The following is a 19105-nucleotide window of genomic DNA, read 5'->3' as shown; positions in this document are numbered from 1 at the left end:
ACCTTAGTGGTGTGTGTGTAAGGGTGTATACACAAGTCTGCCAAAAAGCCAAGGGGGCGTCTCCGTTTCCCTTCAGCTAACCCCTAGGGGTAACAATTGGGAAGCTCATTCTATGTAGTGTGTGTGTGTGTGTGTGTGTGTGTGTGTGTGTGTGTGTGTGTGTGTGTGTGTGTGTGTGTGTGTGTGTGTGTGTGTGTGTGTGTGTGTGTGTCAACGCGTACAGACTTTGGCCAACAATAGCCAATCATAATTCGCCAGCAATCACACATACCCCCCTCCCTCTGCACTGACGTCAGAGGAACCACAGGGACCCCAGGCACATTCCTTCCTTCCTTTGCTCTCTCCCTCTCTCTCTTGTCCTGACTTATACAGTATAGTATCTGTTTCTCCTTCACAAAAAAACGACCCCACAAGAGTATTTTGGAGATGGAATCTAGATGTCTGATTCCATCATCTCTTCTTTCTCATAACCTTGTGTTTTACCCTCAGATCTAGTGTGTGCGACTACAAATGCATGTATTTTGTGTGTGCGAGGGTAATTTCCCTCTGAGCACGTGACGGTCCTTTTTAGGTTGGTGGGAAGGGGTGTGGATGGGAAGGGGGGTCTGACCAGAAACAATCCTCTCATCCAGTCACATGATAATGGGGAGGCTGCAGGCCACTGTTGATATTGGGTTTGATGGTTTCTTCTCTACAATGTAAAACCTGTCATCTGGAACACTGTGTCACTGAGTAAAGGGGAGGCTGTTAGTATAATCCCTTCTCAATTTGATTATCTTCTCTCAGTCAACTGAACATGATCAGTCATTTTTGAGATAGTGTTTAATCCAAGTGTGTGTGTTTACCATGGCGTCCAGTAGGTGGATGCATCGTAGTAATTCAGGTCTGGTCTCACAGTACAGGCGGAACAGCAGTCTGCCGATAGGCTGCTTCTCACACAGGCTTATGTAGTCCCGATCTGCAAGAAACAAACAAACAAACCACACACACATTTGGATAGACCTAGGCACGTTTACAAACACTTACAACACACCAGCAAAGTGGCACACAAGTAATACTTGCAAAAACACACACACAGTAATGTACCGATGCTGTTGCCCAGCTCAGTGCATTGGCTGATGTGGGGGAAGCGAAGGATCTCCTTCCATTTCTTACTCCTCCCTTTCCTCTTCCCACCTCCACCTGCAGAGAGAGAGAAAACAAGGGATGAGGGGGACGATCAACTACAACAACTGAGGTTCTGTGCTTACACACACACACACACACACACACACACACACACACACACACACACACACACACACACACACACACAGATATGTTCAATGCTGAGGCGCACACACGCAAAGAGAGAAAGAGATGGAGAGCTCTGCAACTGACAAATGAGTGCAGATCAGGGCTCTGAATGAACTCATAGCCATTGTGTTTATGTATCATTTTTCATTATGTCTCACTTCCTCTCCAAATCCCTTCTCTCCCTTTCCTTTTCGTCCTCTGTGTAATGCGCCGGGGAATGTGCCCCCCCCCCCCCCCCGAGGCAGAACAGTGTGCGTGTGTGTTTAACAGGGAATCCATCCCAGTTAGACAGATTCCCGTCAGCACATAGAGCTTGGCCAAAGCAGATTCCATCACTAAATAACCCCGAATATTCTTCCAGCAGAGGGCTCTCACACACACGCATCAATATCATATGATTAACCATGTTTGCTACTGAAATGGTGCTAATGTTCGCTAGGTTTGCCCTTCCCTGTCTCACACTCACATTGTGTAGGATAGTCTGGTATGAGAGTGATGGAGAGAGATGGAGAGCGAGAGCGAGGTAGAGGAGAGAGCGAGGGCTACAGACAGATGGACATCTTTAATCAATAATCCAGGAACGCTCCAACAAGTATGTAATGTTTTAACCACTCACTGTGTGTAAACGCTTTAGCAGCTTTCACATCCCTTTCCTCTTTACTTACCCCCCCAAACTCTTTCTTGCACACTGACTGCTGCCACAGACCCTCCCCTCAGGCATCAGTCTAACCGAGGTTACACAACAGGCCTCCCTCCTCACCTCAGGCATCAGTCTAACCTAGGTTACACAACAGGCCTCCCTCCTCACCTCAGACCTCAGTCTAACTAAACTGGGTTACATAACAGGCCTCCCTCCTCCCCTCAGACCTCAGTCTAACTAAACTGGGTTACATAACAGGCCTCCCTCCTCCCCTCAGACCTCAGTCTAAACTGGGTTACACAACAGGCCTCCCTCCTCCCCAGACGTCAGTCTAAACTGGGTTACACAACAGGCCTCCCTCCTCACCTCAGGCATCAGTCTAACCTAGGTTACACAACAGGCCTCCCTCCTCACCTCAGACCTCAGTCTAACTAAACTGGGTTACATAACAGGCCTCCCTCCTCCCCTCAGACCTCAGTCTAACTAAACTGGGTTACACAACAGGCCTCCCTCCTCCCCTCAGACCTCAGTCTAAACTGGGTTACACAACAGGCCTCCCTCCTCCCCAGACGTCAGTCTAAACTGGGTTACACAACAGGCCTCCCTCCTCCCCTCAGACCTCAGTCTAAACAGGGTTACACAACAGGCCTCCCTACTCCCCTCAGACCTCAGTCTAAACTGGGTTACACAACAGGCCTCCCTCCTCCCCTCAGACCTCATTCTAAACAGGGTTACACAACAGGCCTCCCTCCTCCCCTCAGACTAAACTGGGTTACACAACAGGCCTCCCTCCTCTCCTCAGACCTCAGTCTAAACTGGGTTACACAACAGGCCACCCTCCTCCCCTCAGACGTCAGTCTAAACTGGGTTACACAACATGCCTCCCTCCTCCCCTCAGACCTCAGTCTAAACTGGGTTACACAACGGGCCTCCCTCCTCCCCTCAGACCTCAGTCTAAACTGGGTTACACAACAGGCCTCCCTCCTCCCCTCAGACCTCATTCTAAACAGGGTTACACAACAGGCCTCCCTCCTCCCCTCAGACTAAACTGGGTTACACAATGGGCCTCCCTCCTCCCCTCAGACTAAACTGGGTTACACAACAGGCCTCCCTCCTCCCCTCAGACTATGCTGGGTTACACAACAGGCCTCCCTCATCCCCTCAGTCTAATCAGGGTTACACAACAGGCCTCCCTCCTCTCTTCAGACCTCAGTCTAAACAGGGCTACACAACAAGCCTCCCTCCTCCCCTCAGACCTCAGTCGAAACTGGGTTACACAACATGCCTCCTTCCTCCCCTCAGACCTCATTCTAAACTGGGTTACACAATGGGCCTCCCTCCTCCCCTCAGACCTCGTTCTAAATTGGGTTACACAATGGGCCTCCCTCCTCTCCTCAGACCTCATTCTAAACTGGGTTACACAATGGGCCTCCCTCCTCCCCTCAGACTAAGCTGGGTTACACAACAGGCCTCCCTCCTCCCCTTAGACCTCAGTCTAAACAGGGTTACACAACAGGCCTCCCCCCTCCCCTCAGAACTCAGTCTAAACTGGGTTACACAACAGGCCTCCCTCCTCCCCTCAGACTAAACTGGGTTGCACAACAGGCCTCCCTCCTTCCCTCAGACTAAACTGAGTTACACAACAGGCCTCCCTCCTCCCATCAGACTAAACTGGGTTACACAACAGGCCTCCCTCCTCCCCTCAGACCTCAGTCTAAACTGGGTTACACAACGGGCCTCCTTCCTCCCCTCAGACCTCAGGCTAAACTGGGTTACACAACAGGCCTCCTTCCTCCCCTCAGACCTCAGTCTAAACTGGGTTACACAATGGGCCTCCTTCCTCCCCTCCTTCACCTCACTGAACTGACATTGACTTGACAGGTGAAAACTATGTCGTGGAACCCTTGCAGAGGTAAGCCTTTCAGGCAACACATGTCCTGCTCAGGAAAAACAGATTGGGTCCTAGTTATAGCCTGAGATGTTCCTGGTTGGGTCACATGGAATATAAGGGAAATGTAACTCCAACAAGTCAACAGGTGTAACTAGTGAATTATTAACCCTGACCTTAAACATCCTAAAATAACTATTGGGCCTAAGCAACAGTAACTATGACATTCTTACCCCAGCCCACTTCCCTAGCTACGTTCACACAACTTCTCAGAGAACAGAAATACAACTCTTTTTGATTTAAATGGGGGAAAGTAATGAATAAGTGACAGACAGGTGAGACGCAGTCAGGCTTCTCAGAAGGCTAGGCTGGTTAGAGCAAGAGACTATGGTGGACATCATAGCATAGATGGTAAACATGTGGTCTACGAGGCTCATAACGGAATGAGGCCCATCAAATAGAGAATTACAACATATCTAATTCTCTCTCCTTCTCCACAGTGTTTTCTCATTCATTCCCTTCATGGATTTACAATGAATAAATCCAGGTGTAAGAAAGATGGTGTAAATAGCTTGGTCCTCCACCCTGTCTTTCAATACAACACGATGCTGTTGTTACACTGTAACACCACTGTAAGAGCAGAATCAACAACCTCTGCATAATCAAAACAGTTGCTTTGTGAGATGTTACAGTTCACAGTTGGCCATTGTTATGTAAATGCAGGGTTGAAAGCACCAGTGGCCTGGCTTTGGCCCCAGGTGAGAGCAGGTCCACCAAAGCCATGACCCAGTCAGACGACAGGGGTGTCGGCCTGCGCCCAGTCAAACGACAGGGGTGTCGGCCTGCGTAGGTGGAAACATAAAAGTCTGATCCTTTTGGGTAAAACACTAGGGTAAATTGGGTAAAACACAAGTGTAAATCCTGTATGGATGTACTTGACCACAATACTCCTCCTTCCCTCTGCATCTACCGTACCAGTGGTGGGCAAACATTTTGGCTCATTTTCGAAATTCCAAAGGGTGGCCGCACAGATTTTTGGGGATTGATTTGTTTGCAGGCCAGAAAAAAAGGGCAATTATTTAAAAATCTATACATTCATTATAATTTCTGCATACTTTCTATCTAGTTGCAGACATTCAAGAGAAGCTTGGAGTGGTTTTAGCACATAATCATACCCCCCCCCCGGATTGAATGGGCTCGCAGGCCGGAACCGGACCCGTAGTTTGCCCACCCCTGTACTATATCCTATTCTCTCCCAGTCTCTTCCTTCCTCACTCTTTTTCTCTCTGTCGGTCTGTCCATCAACAACTTCTTTCTTACTTACCCTTCTCTCACTTTTCCTCCCTCTCTTAATCTCTCCCTCTTTCTTAGTCTCACTCTCTAAGTGTCTGATTCGTTCCCACTGAATAATCACTTTTACATGCCCGGTTATTGAGCTGCATTCCCACATTCGTGACCAATCAGTGACCTCTTTCCATTCTGCTGGCCAATCAATCATCTCTATCTTGGGTCATTTGAAGTCACAGGTTTACAACTTGTTTACTAGATTAACAACCTTCCCGTTGTTTTCGTGGTAGATAAAATACATTTTGGTTTAGCACAGATACTGTATATCTGAGATGCAGTAAGGAATGGTTCAACTTATACAGAGTTTTTACTCATTCGATGTGCAATTGTCAGGAGTCAAATGTATAGTTATATACACTGCTCAAAAAATAAAGGGAACACTTAAACAACACAATGTAACTCCAAGTCAATCACACTTCTGTGAAATCAAATTGTCCACTTAGGAAGCAACACTGATTGACAATACATTTCACATGCTGTTGTGCAAATGGAATAGACAACAGGTGGAAATTATAGGTAATTAGCAAGATACCGCCAAAAGGGAGTGGTTCTGCAGGTGGGGACCACAGACCACTTCTCAGTTCCTATGCTTCCTGGCTGATGTTTTGGTCACTTTTGAATGCTGGCAGTGCTTCCACTCTAGTGGTAGCATGAGACGGAGTCTACAACCCACACAAGAGGCTCAGGTAGTGCAGCTCATCCAGGATGGCACATCAATGCGAGCTGTGGCAAGAAGGTTTGCTGTGTCTGTCAGCGTAGTGTCCAGAGCATGGAGGCGCTACCAGGAAACAGGCCAGTACATCAGGAGACGTGGAGGAGGCCGTAGGAGGGCAACAACCCAGCAGCAGGACCGCTACCTCCGCCTTTGTACAAGGAGGAGCACTGTCAGAGCCCTGCAAAATGACCTCCAGCCGGCCACAAATGTGCATGTGTCTGCTCAAACGGTCAGAAACAGACTCCATGAGGGTGGTATGAGGGCCCGACGTCCACAGGTGGGGGTTGTGCTTACAGCCCAACACCGTGCAGGACGTTTGGCATTTGCCCGAGAACACCAAGATTGGCAAATTCGCCACTGGCGCCCTGTGCTCTTCACAGATGAAAGCAGGTTCACACTGAGCACATGACAGACGTGATAGAGTCTGGAGAGGCCGTGGAGAATGTTCTGCTGCCTGCAACATCCTCCAGCATGACCGGTTTGGCGGTGGGTCAGTCATGGTGTGGGGTGGCATTTCTTTGGGGGGCCGCACATCCCTCCATGTGCTCGCCAGAGGTAGCCTGACTGCCATTAGGTACCGAGATGAGATCCTCAGACCCCTTGTGAGACCATATGCTGGTGCGGTTGGCCCTGGCTTCCTCCTAATGCAAGACAATGCTCGACCTCATGTGGCTGGAGTGTGTCAGCAGTTCCTGCAAGAGGAAGGCATTGATGCTATGGACTGGCCAGCCCGTTCCCCAGACCTGAATCCAATTGAGCACATCTGGGACATCATGTCTCGCTCCATCCACCAACGCCACATTGCACCACAGACTGTCCAGGAGTTGGCGGATGCTTTAGTCCAGGTCTGGGAGGAGATCCCTCAGGAGACCATCCGCCACCTCATCAGGTGCATGCCCAGGCGTTGTAGGGAGGTCATACAGGCACGTGGAGGCCACACACACTACTGTGCCTCATTTTGACTTGTTTTAAGGACATTACATCAAAGTTGGATCAGCCTGTAGTGTGGTTTTCCACTTTAATTTTGAGTGTGACTCCAAATCCAGACCTCCATGGGTTGATACCTTTTATTTCCATTGATAATTTTTGTATGATTTTGTTGTCAGCACATTCATCCATGTAAAGAAAAAAGTATTTAATAAGAATATTTCATTCATTCAGATCTAGGATGTTATTTTAGTGTTCCCTTTATTTTTTTGAGCAATGTATTTAGCATATCAGTCCACAGTTTAAAAAATGTTTTTGTTAAAGGACCACATGAATAGATTTCTAATTCTATGGTTAGGATAACACAAAATAACCATAAACTTGCCCTTTAAAAGTCATTGAGAAAACCTACTGATCAAAGCACAAAGAACAAGTGTGTCTGTGGGCAAATGAAACCTGAAAAGTATCTGAGTGACTTTTACTTTGGTGTTCAGCTGAAACTAACAGGGACAAAGTCTACATGAAGGAACAGGCTCAGGCCTGTGTGTGTGTGTGTGTGTGTGTGTGTGTGTGTGTGTGTGTGTGTGTGTGTGTGTGTGTGTGTGTGTGTGTGTGTGTGTGTGTGTGTGTGTGTGTGTGTGTGTGTGTGTGTGTGTGTGTCATTTGAAAGAAAGCATTTATAACTGCTTAGCAAACTCTACCAGTACTCATTTCAGTGCAGTTAATTGTTAGCATTAACTAACAGCCTTAGGAGGATCCCATCTAAGAGTACAGGTGATGGATGCTATAGATCTTAAGAAACAGCAGAACCAGGGACCAACTCTTAGAATATTACTTGCAAGCCAGTACTGCCATCAAAGAGAGCCCAAACTAAATACTGTGTTGAGGGGTGGGCTCCATGAATTCACTTCACAGATTCCAAACAACATTAAAACAATGACCAAATCAGGCACACACACAGCATCACGGAAACACAGAGAGGAAGCTATTGGGGGGGTCCCACAATAAAGAGACTTTAAAATACATTACCAGTATAATTCAGTGCATAGTATGTCATTACAGCATGAAATTAAACTACATTGTAGCAGTGTAACCAAAGAATGGTTTCAAACTAAAATCCATTCTGGGAACACATTTTTTTTTTTTACAATAGCAACCTCACCAGAAGTGCGTATAGCATTCAATGCTACCTACAGCATGTAGACAGGAAGACAAAATAACCATACTTTTCATGACAATAAGTCTGCGCCATAGTGGGAGCAGAAAACATGACCCCATTACTTTCCCGAGTTATCATTTTATGTTACTTCCATGGCAGCTGGCCATCGCTGCCTTATGAAGGGGAAACATTGACATGAACATTCCAAGACCGTCTGCAATGGAATGCATCTGGCACTGTGTGATAGTGCTAAGCCTTTGTGGAAATGTGAAACTAGAATAAATGAATATGCTCAGATTTCTAACCATAGTATAATGTTTAAGTTAAGTAAAAGCCTGTGTCAAGCAGCACAGTGTCTGGATTTGTTACTGTAGCTTTCTGTTTGACAAAGTTGGGTTGTAAAAGTATGAATAGAGTCATAAAAGTGTTATGTAAACTTTCTCCTCTCCCCTTCCTCTCTCTCTATCACTCTATTCTGTAGCTCCCTTTCTCACAGTGTGTTACTCTCTCACTCACTCCCTCTTACACACAAACACACACATTCCGGTGTGCGCTCATTGCGTACAGGAACCCGTCAGTGTAATTTGTTCCATGCGGGTTATGCGGACTACTCCCTTTGTTTCGTGTTTCTGGTTTACAGCTCTGACATCATCAGTGCGAGCCGAGCAAAGTAAAAATGTCAGAGAGAACTACATCTGTCTGGAGAGAAACCAGGGGGTTACCATCATCATACTCACGTGTGGAATTATGTTTTTTGTTTTACGAAATGTTTACAAATTAATTTCTTAAAAAATAATTTCAGGAGTGCGTTTTCAGTGTTAGTTAAATAAAAATCTAATTAGAGAGGAGGATATGTACCATCATCCTACTGTCCTGAGTAAAGGGAACTTTGTGAAGTGTGTTCGTGTGTGTGTGTGTGTGTGTGTGTGTGTGTGTGTGTGTGTGTGTGTGTGTGTGTGTGTGTGTTGTGTGTGTGTGTGTGTGTGTGTGTGTGTGTGTGTGAGAGAGAAAGTGAAGTTTGAGGAGTACTGTGAGCGAAGAGAGCTCCACTGTGGACTTTGTAGCGATGAGCTCATCCTGACTACATGGGATGGGAGGCCAGGAGAAGCTTCAGACACAGTAGGTCTGTACTGGATCTGTCACACACACAGTTAACAAAAAATAATAATAATATATATAAATAAAAGACACATGATCAACACAATACAAACCTCAAAATCTAATGTAAAAGTGATTGCTAGAAAACTACATCCTGACATTTTAGACCAGGGGAAGGAAACAAATTGACAACAACTAAGTCCCCCAAAAATGTGCATTTGTAAATAACAATAATTTCCTACCTTGATCGCACTGAGACACGATCAAGACTCTTTTTTGATTCATGGGAATATTTGGGAACAGATTTCCTAAATTAAACAAATGTTTTGCTCTATTCCTGTTGATTATCCTGGTGACTGCATATGCTGCCATAGAAATTTCATTAATATACCGCACATCCCCATTCAAGTCAATGATGGCATAATGGGTGGACTGGAGGCTATTGTGAGTGTACCCATAAGAGCAAAGCAGGAAGTAAAAGCAGCAAGTGTATCCATCGATATAGATGTGGTAAAGAGGTCACTCAAACTCGATCAAAACAATGGATTTACTATGGAAACACATGGGGGAAAGGGCCATGGGGGGGGGGGCTATTAGAATACATGCAGGGCCTTTAGAAAGTATTCACACCCGTTTCATTTCTGCAGATTTTGTTGTGTTACAGCCTGAATTTAAAATATATTTAATTTAGATTTTTTGGGGCACTGGCCTACACACAATTCCCTATGTTTGTGGCACAATATGTTCATGGTTCTCTTTCAAGAACTTCTTTGGTGGCAACTCCTCTCTCAGCTTTAACCAAAGGTTCAAGGTTTTTGGGAAGAGAAGCTGAGTTTATCCTCACCTGATCGGCCCCATTTGTGGTGAACGCATCAGAGGTTGGTGTTGGAGCTTCCTTCTCCGGTTAAGTGGGGGCCCATGTCAAAGTGGAATTATGTTTTTTGAAATGTTTACAAATTAATAAAACGTGAAAAGCCTAAATGTCTTGAGTCAATAAGTATTTAACCCCTTTCTTATGGCAAGCTTAAATAATTTCAGGAGTAAAAATGTGCTTAATAAGTCACATAATAAGTTGCATGGATTCAATGTGTGCAATAATAGTGTACTTGTGAATGACTACCTCATCTCTGAACCCCACACGTAAAATTATCAGTAAGGTCCCTCAGTTGAGCAGTAAATTTCAAACACAGAAATCAGGGAGGTTTTCCATTGCTTCGCAAAGAAGGGCACCCATTGGTAGATGAGAAAGAAAATAAAGCATACATTGAATATCCCTTAAACCATAGAAAAGTTATTCATTACACTTTGGATGGTGTATCAATACACCCAGTTACTACAAAGATACAAGCGTCCTCCCTAACTCAGTTGCCCGAGAGGAAGAAAACCACTCAGAGATTTCATCATGAGGCCAATGGGGACTTTAAAAAAAGAGTTACATTGTAGTCCCCGTGCTGTGTACGAAGACCAAACAAACATGTATACCAAACACAGGGTTGAGACCCAAACAAAATAGCGAGGAGTACCTTGATTAAATACACAATCCGGGGATCCGTGACAAGAATACCAATATTACAAAACATGTATTCTGTTTGCAACAAGGCACTAAATGAATACTGCAAAAAATGTGGCAAAGCAATTCACTTTTGTCCTGACAACAAAAGTGTTATGTTTAGGGCAAATCCAATACATTACTGAGTACCACTCTCAATATTTTTAAGCATAGTGGTGACTGCATCATGTTATGGGTATGCTTGTAATCATTAAGGACTTGGTAGTTTTTCAGGATAAAAATAAATGGAATGCAGCTAAGCACAGGCAAAATCCTAGAGGGAAACCTGGTTCGGTCTGCTTTCCACTCCACACAGAGATTAATTCACATTTCAGCAGGACAATAACCTAAAACACAAGACCAAATCTACACTGGAGTTGCTTATCAAGAAGACAGGGAATGTTCCTGAGTGGCCGAGTCACAGTTTTGACTTAAATCGACTTGAGAATCTATGTCAAGACCTGAAAATTATTTTCTAGCAATGATCAACAACCAATTTGACAGAGTTTGAAGATTTGTTTTAAATAAATGGGGATACGTTGCACAATCCAGGTGTGGAAAGCTCTTAGAGACTTACCCAGAAAGACTCACAGCTGTAAATGCTGCCAAATGTGTTTCTACAAAGTATTGACTCAGAAATATGAATACTTATGTAAATAATATATTTCTGTTTTTAATTTTCAACACATTTGCAAACATTTCTAAAAACATGTTTTCACTTTGTCATTATGGGTTATTGTGTGTAGATGGGTGAGAAAAAAATCATATTTAATCCATTTTTAATTCAGACTGTAATAACAAAATGTGGAATAAGTCAAGGGGTATGAAGACTTTCTGAAGTCATTGTAAATAAAATACCATTTTATTTGTCACAGGTGTAGACCTTACAGTGAAATGCGTATTTACAAGTCCTTAAACATCAATGCGTCAAGCAGTTAAGATAAATAAGTGTTAAGTAAAAAATTCAAAATAAAAATGTTAAATTACAAATAATTAAACAGCAGCAGTAAAATAACAATAGCGAGGCTATATACAGGGGGCACCGGAACAGAGTCAATGTGCGTGGGCACCAGTTAGTCGAGGTAATATGTACATGTAGGTAGAGTTAAAGTGACTATGCATAGATAATAACCAGAGAGTAGCAGCAGCGTAAGAGGGGTCTGGGTAGCCATTTGATTAGCTGTTCAGGAGTCTTATGGAATGTGGGTAGAAGCTGTTAAGAAGCCTTTGGACCTAGACTTGGCGCTCCGGTACCGCTTGCCGTGCGGTAGCAGAGAGAACAGTCTATGACAAGGGTGGCTGGAGTCATTGACAATTTTTAGGGTCTTCCTCTGACACCAACTGGTATAGAGGTCCTGGATGGCAGGAAGCTTGGCCCCAGTGATGTACCGGGCCATACGCACTACCCTCTGTAGTGCCTTGCGATCAGAGGCAGAGCAGTTGCTATACCAGGCAGTGATGCAACCAGTCAGGATGCTCTCGATGTTGCAGCTGTAGAACCTTTTGAGGATCTGAGGACCCATGCCAAATCTTTTCAGTCTTCTGAGGGGGAATAAGTTTTGTTGTGCCCTCTTCACGACTGTCTTAGTGTGTATGGACCATGAGAGTTTGTTGGTGATGTGGACACCAAGGAACTTGAAGCTCTCAACCTGCTCCATTACAGCCCCATTGATGAGAGTGGGGGCGTGCTCGGTCTTCCTTTTCCTGTAGTCCATAATCATCTCCTTTGTCTTGAACACGTTGAGGGAGTTGTTGTTGTCCTGGCACCACATGTCCAGGTCTAAGACCTCCTCCCTATAGGCTGTCACATCGTTGTCAGTGATCAGGCTTACCACTGTTGTGTCGTCAGCAAACTTAATGATGATGTTGGAGTCGTGCCTGACCATGCAGTCATGAGTGAACAGGGAGTACAGGAGGGGACTGAGCATGCACGCCTGAGGGGCCCCCGTGTTGAGGATCAGCGTGGCGGATGAGTTTTTACCTACCCTAACCACCTGGAGGCGGCCTGTCAGAAAGTCCAGGATCTAGTTGATGAGGGAGGTGTTTATTCCCAGGGTCCTTAGCTTAGTGATGAGCTTTGAGGGCACTATGGTGTTGAACACCTACAACTCATCCAGAACGCCGCAGCCCGTCTGGTGTTCAACCTTCCCAAGTTCTCTCACGTCACCCCGCTCCTCCGCTCTCTCCACTGGCTTCCAGTTGAAGCTCGCATCTGCTACAAGACCATGGTGCTTGCCTACGGAGCTGTGAGGGGAACGGCACCGCAGTACCTCCAGGCTCTGATCAGGCCCTACACCCAAACAAGGGCACTGCGTTCATCCACCTCTGGCCTGCTCGCCTCCCTACCACTGAGGAAGTACAGTTCCCGCTCAGCCCAGTCAAAACTGTTCGCTGCTCTGGCCCCCCAATGGTGGAACAAACTCCCTCACGACGCCAGGACAGCGGAGTCAATCACCACCTTCCGGAGACACCTGAAACCCCACCTCTTTAAGGAATACCTAGGATAGGATAAAGTAATCCTTCTCACCCCCCCCCTTAAATGATTTAGATGCACTATTGTAAAGTGGCTGTTCCACTGGATGTCATAAGGTGAATTCACCAATTTGTAAGTCGCTCTGGATAAGAGCGTCTGCCAAATGACTTAAATGTAAAATGTAAATGTAACACTGAGCTGTAGTCAATGAACAGCATTCTCACATAGGTGTTCCTTTTGTCCAGGAGGGAAAGGCAGTGTTGAGTGCAATAGAGATTGCATCATGAGTGGATCTGTTGGGGCAGTATACAAATTGGAGTGGGTCTAGGGTTTCTGGGATGATGTTGTTGATGTGAGCTATGACCAGCCTTTCGAAGCACTTCATGGCTACAGACGTGAGTTCTACGGGTTGGTAGTCATTTTGGCAGGTTACCTTAGTGTTCTTGGACACAGAGACTATGATGGTCTGCTTGAAACATGTTGGTATTACAGACTCAGTCAGGGACAAGTTGAAAATGTCCGTGAAGACACATGCTAGTTTGTTAGCGCGTGCTCGGAGTACACATCCTGGTAATCCATTTGGCCCTGCGGCCTTGTGGATTTTTACCTGTTTTAAGGTCTTACTCACATCCGCTAAGTAGAGCGTGATCATAACAGTCATGTTACTTGCCTCGAAGTGAGCATAGAAGTAATTTAGCTCATCTGGTTGGCTTGTCTCAATGGGCAGCTTGCGGCTGTGCTTCCGTTTATAGCCTGTAATAGTTTGAATGCCCTGCCACATCCTACAAGCGTCGGAGCAGGTCTAGTATGATTCAATATTAGTCCTGTATTGACTGCTTGATGGTTCGTCGGAGGGCATAGCGGGATTTCTTATAAGATTCCAGGTTAGAGTCCCGCTCCTGGAAAGCAGCAGCTCTACCCTTTGGCTCAATGCGGATATTGCCTGTGATTCATGGCTTCTGGTTGGGGTATGTACGCACGGTCACTATGGGAACCGTACGTGACAGATTTGACGAATATCCACTTTGTTGGATCAGATTTGTTGAATGTGCGCCAATCCGGTCAATGGAACGTCTGTGTTCCATTGACCTTTATCGCATCTACTGTGAATGGGAAAAGACCCATTCAATATGTGCTGTGATTTGTTGATACAAATCAACTGACATTCCACTGCATGAGCCACATCAATTAACATCATTTGAATGAAAATTCTACATTACCAAACAAACTATTGCATCACAATACCAGGCAGCCATTGTGAGTGTACATATGACTTTACCAGTTATGGGTACACTTGCCAGGGTAATTGCCAGGGTTAGAGATTCCAAGCCCCTTCTATTCATTCTAGGCAACCGGAGACTCGAATGCAACAACAGGTTGTGAAGAGTCCATGTTACTGCAGAAACGGACTCAACCACACAAATGTCAGGCTGTTCCGTCTTCAGCCAGCGGGTTTCTCCACACATCGCGCCGACAGAAACAAACACCTTTCTGGTAAGAAGAGGGGCGGGGGCGTATGCCTTATGGCTAACGAGACGTGGTGTGATCACAAAAACATACAGGAACTCAAATCCTTCTGTTCACCTGATTTAGAATTCCTCACAATCAAATGTAGACCGCATTATCTACCAAGAGAATTCTCTTTGATTATAATCACAGCCGTATATATTCCCCCCCAAGCAGACACATCGATGGCTCTGAACTAACTTTATTTGACTCTTTGCAAACTGGAATCCATACATCCTGAGGCTGCATTCATTGTTGCTGGGGATTTTAACAAGGCTAATCTGAAAACAAGACTCCCTAAAATGTATCAGCATATCGATTGCGCCACCAGGGCTGGCAAAACCTTGGATCACTGTTATTCTAACTTCCGCGACGCATATAAGGCCCTGCCCCGCCCCCCTTTCGGAAAAGCTGACCACGACTCCATTTTGCTGATCCCTGCCTACAAACAGAAACTAAAATAAGAAGCTCCCACGCTGAGGTCTGTCCAACGCTGGTCCGACCAAGCTGATTCCACACTCCAAGACTGCTTCCATCACGTGGACTGGGACATGTTTCGTATTGTGTCAGGCAACAACATTGACGAATACGCTGATTCGGTGTGCGAGTTCATTAGAACGTGCTTTGAAGATGTCGTTCCCATAGCAACGATTAAAACATTCCCTAACCAGAAACCGTGGATTGATGGCAGCATTCGCGTGAAACTGAAAGCGCGAACCACTGCTTTTAATCAGAGCAAGGTGACTGGCAACATGACCGAATACAAACAGTGCAGCTATTCCCTCCGTAAGGCTATCAAACAAGCTAAGCGTCAGTATAGAGACAAAGTAGAATCTCAATTCAACGGCTCAGACACAAGAGGTATGTGGCAGGGTCTACAGTCAATCACGGACTACAAGATGAAATCCAGCTCAGTCACGGACCAGGATGTCTTGCTCCCAGGCAGACTAAATAACTTTTTTGCCTGCTTTGAGGACAATACAGTGCCACTGACAAGGCCTGCAACTGAAACATGCGGTCTCTCCTTCACTGCAGCCGAGGTGAGTAAAACATTTAAACGTGTTAACCCTCGCAAGGCTGCAGGCCCAGACGGCATCCCCAGCCGCGCCCTCAGAGCATGCGCAGACCAGCTGGCTGGTGTGTTTACGGGCATATTCAATCAATCCCTATACCAGTCTGCTGTTCCCACATGCTTCAAGAGGGCCACCATTGTTCCTGTTCCCAAGAAAGCTAAGGTAACTGAGCTAAATGACTACCGCCCCGTAGCACTCACTTCCGTCATCATGAAGTGCTTTGAGAGACTAGTCAAGGACCATATCACCTCCACCCTACCTGACACCCTAGACCCACTCCAATTTGCTTACCGCTCAAATAGGTCCACAGACGACGCAATCTCAACCACACTGCACACTGCCCTAACCCATCTGGACAAGAGGAATACCTATGTGAGAATGCTGTTCATCGACTACAGCTCGGCATTTAACACCATAGTACCCTCCAAGCTCATCATCAAGCTCGAGATCCTGGGTCTCGACCCCGCCCTGTGCAACTGGGTACTGGACTTCCTGACGGGCCGCCCCCAGGTGGTGAGGGTAGGCAACAACATCTCCACCCCGCTGATCCTCAACACTGGGGCCCCACAAGGGTGCGTTCTGAGCCCTCTCCTGTACTCCCTGTTCACCCACGACTGCGCGGCAACGCACGCCTCCAACTCAATCATCAAGTTTGCGGACGACACAACAGTGGTAGGCTTGATTACCAACAACGACGAGACGGCCTACAGGGAGGAGGTGAGGGCCCTCGGAGTGTGGTGTCAGGACAATAACCTCACACTCAATGTCAACAAAACTAAGGAGATGATTGTGGACTTCAGGAAACAGCAGAGGGAACACCCCCCTATCCACATCGATGGAACAGTAGTGGAGAGGGTAGTAAGTTTTAAGTTACTCGGCATACACATCACAGACAAACTAAATTGGTCCACTCACACAGACAGCATCGTGAAGAAGGCGCAGCAGCGCCTCTTCAACCTCAGGAGGCTGAAGAAATTCGGCTTGTCAACAAAAACACTCACAAACTTCTACAGATGCACAATCGAGAGCATCCTAGCGGGCTGTATCACCGCCTGGTATGGCAACTGCTTCGCCCACAACCTTAAGGCTCTCCAGAGGGTAGTGAGGTCTGCACAACGTATCACCGGGGGCAAACTACCTGCCCTCCAGGACACCTACACCACCCGATGTTACAGGAAGGCCATAATGATCATCAAGGACAACACCCACCCGAGCCACTGCCTGTTCACCCCGTTATCATCCAGAAGGCGAGGTCAGTACAGGTGCATCAAAGCTGGGACCGAGAGACTGAAAAACAGCTTCTATCTCAAGGCCATCAGACTGTTAAACAGCAACCACTAACATTGAGTGGCGGCTGCCAACACACTGACTCAACTCCAGCCACTTCAATAATGGGAATTGATGGGAAAGGATGTAAAATATATCACTAGCCACTTTAAACACTGCTACCTAATATAATGTTTACATACCCTACATTATTCATCTCATATGTATACGTATATACTGTACTCTATCATCTACTGCATCCTTATGTAATACATGTATCACTAGCCACTTTAACTATGCCACTTTGTTTACATACTCATCTCATATGTATATACTGTACTCGATACCATCTACTGTATCTTGCCTATGCTGCTCTGCACCATCACTCATTCATATCTTTATGTACATATTATTTATCCCCTTACACTGTGTATAAGATATTAGTTTTGGAATTGTTAGTTAGATTACTTGTTGGTTATTACTGCATTGTCGGAACTGGAAGCACAAGCATTTCGCTACACTCGCATTAACATCTGCTAACCATGTGTATGTGACAAATAAAATTTGATTTGATTTGTTTCAAAAAACAAAACACATGACATTCTTCATCCATAACCATCGGTTACACAGTTATACGGTAACTGTGCCAGCTCTACCTGATAGACCAGTGGTAGTAAATAGTGTGTGCAATGTGTAAGGTCCTGACCTGACCTCTGCATCGTTGGGAAGGGCTTCTTAGTAAGCATTTCAGGTAAGAAAGGCTACACCCATTGTACTCGGCGCATGTGACAATTAACATTTGATTTAATTTGACAGAACCGAAGGACAAATTCATTTCCTGTGTTGAATGACTGTGGGCTCCTTCAATGAACGTTCAGTTCCATTTCTGTTCTAGTTCCCTTGGCCCTTAACCCTTCAAATGTTCCCCGATGTGAACCATTGAGACTATTAGGCAACTAACTATATTAAGTACTGAACCAAACGCCCAGCAGCAGGACCATAAGCAGAGCTATAGGTAAAACTATCACCGTAATGTCCCCACGTTAATATAAGCCAAAGCAATCCTGTCCTTTCCCTGGGCAGCACCGTGAGGTGTCAGACATGTCAGTGACCTGACTCCTTCTCACAATCAGGAAGCAAACACTGTTTTATACTGAGCAAAAATATAAAACGCAACATGCAACAACTTCAAAGATTTTGCTGAGTTACAGCTCATGTAAGGAAATCTGACAATTTAAATAAATAAATTAGCACCTAATCTATTGATTTCACATGACTGGGCAGGGGTGCAGTCATGGGTGGGCCTGGGAGGGCATAGGCCCACCCATTTGGGAGCCAGGCCCAGCCAGTCAGAATGAGTTTATCTCCCCCAAAAAACTGCTTTATTACAGACAGAAATACTCCTCCCCCCTCTGAAGATCCTGCAGGTGAAGAAGCCGGATGTGGAGGTCCTGGGCTGGCATGGTTACACGTGGTCTGCGGTTGTGAGGCCGGTTGGATGTACTCCGAAATTCTCTAAAACTTCATTGGACGTGACATGTGGTAGAGAATTAAACATTGAATTATCTGGAAACCGCTCTGGAGGACATCAGCAGTCAGCATGCCAATTGCACACTCCATCAAAACTTGAGACATCTGTGGCATTTTGTTGTGACAAAACTGCACATTTTAGAGTGGCCTTTTATTGTCCCAAGCACCTGTATAATGATCATGCTGTTTAATCTGCTTCTTGATATGCCACACCTGTCAGGTGAATTATCTTGGCAAAGGAGAAATGCTCACTAACAGGGATGTAAACAAATTTGTGCATTACATTTTAGAGAAACAAGCTTTTTGTGAGTAAGGAACATTTCTGTAATCTTTAATTTCAGCTCATGAAACATGGGACCAAGACTTTACATGTCGCGTTTATATTTTGTTCTGTGTAATACGAGATGTCACAAATTATAACATTGCCTAACAAGCTTTTTCGGATTATTGTAAACGGGATATGATGTTTATATGCATTAACTCACAAACAGAATAGTTGAATATCCAGAATAATAAGGGGATCTTGCTGTGCGTGTAAACGTGGTCAGTGTTATCCTGAGAAAGTACGTGCATGGTGGTCAGAGGATAGGGAGGTGTTCTTTCAGGTCTGTGCTTCACACACTGCCAATGCAAAACTA

The 19105-nt window shown here is 45.6% G+C and overlaps 1 protein-coding gene across 2 annotated transcripts in view; it reads right to left on the bottom strand.

Moving 5' to 3' along the window:
- Positions 1-19105, bottom strand: part of LOC135513846 (G protein-coupled receptor kinase 5-like) — a 49071-nt gene that overhangs the window by 14220 nt on the left and 15746 nt on the right. For both annotated transcript variants that reach the window (XM_064936804.1, XM_064936803.1), the window contains exons 2-3: positions 1087-1182; positions 846-958 (exon numbers count right to left, since the gene is read on the bottom strand). In XM_064936804.1, the coding sequence (XP_064792876.1) occupies positions 846-958; positions 1087-1182 (209 nt within the window). The remainder of the gene's footprint in view (positions 1-845; positions 959-1086; positions 1183-19105) is intronic.

This window comes from Oncorhynchus masou, chromosome 25, assembly GCF_036934945.1.
Source record: "Oncorhynchus masou masou isolate Uvic2021 chromosome 25, UVic_Omas_1.1, whole genome shotgun sequence".
Taxonomy (NCBI): Eukaryota; Metazoa; Chordata; class Actinopteri; order Salmoniformes; family Salmonidae; genus Oncorhynchus; species Oncorhynchus masou.
This window is presented reverse-complemented; position numbering and strand designations above follow the sequence as displayed.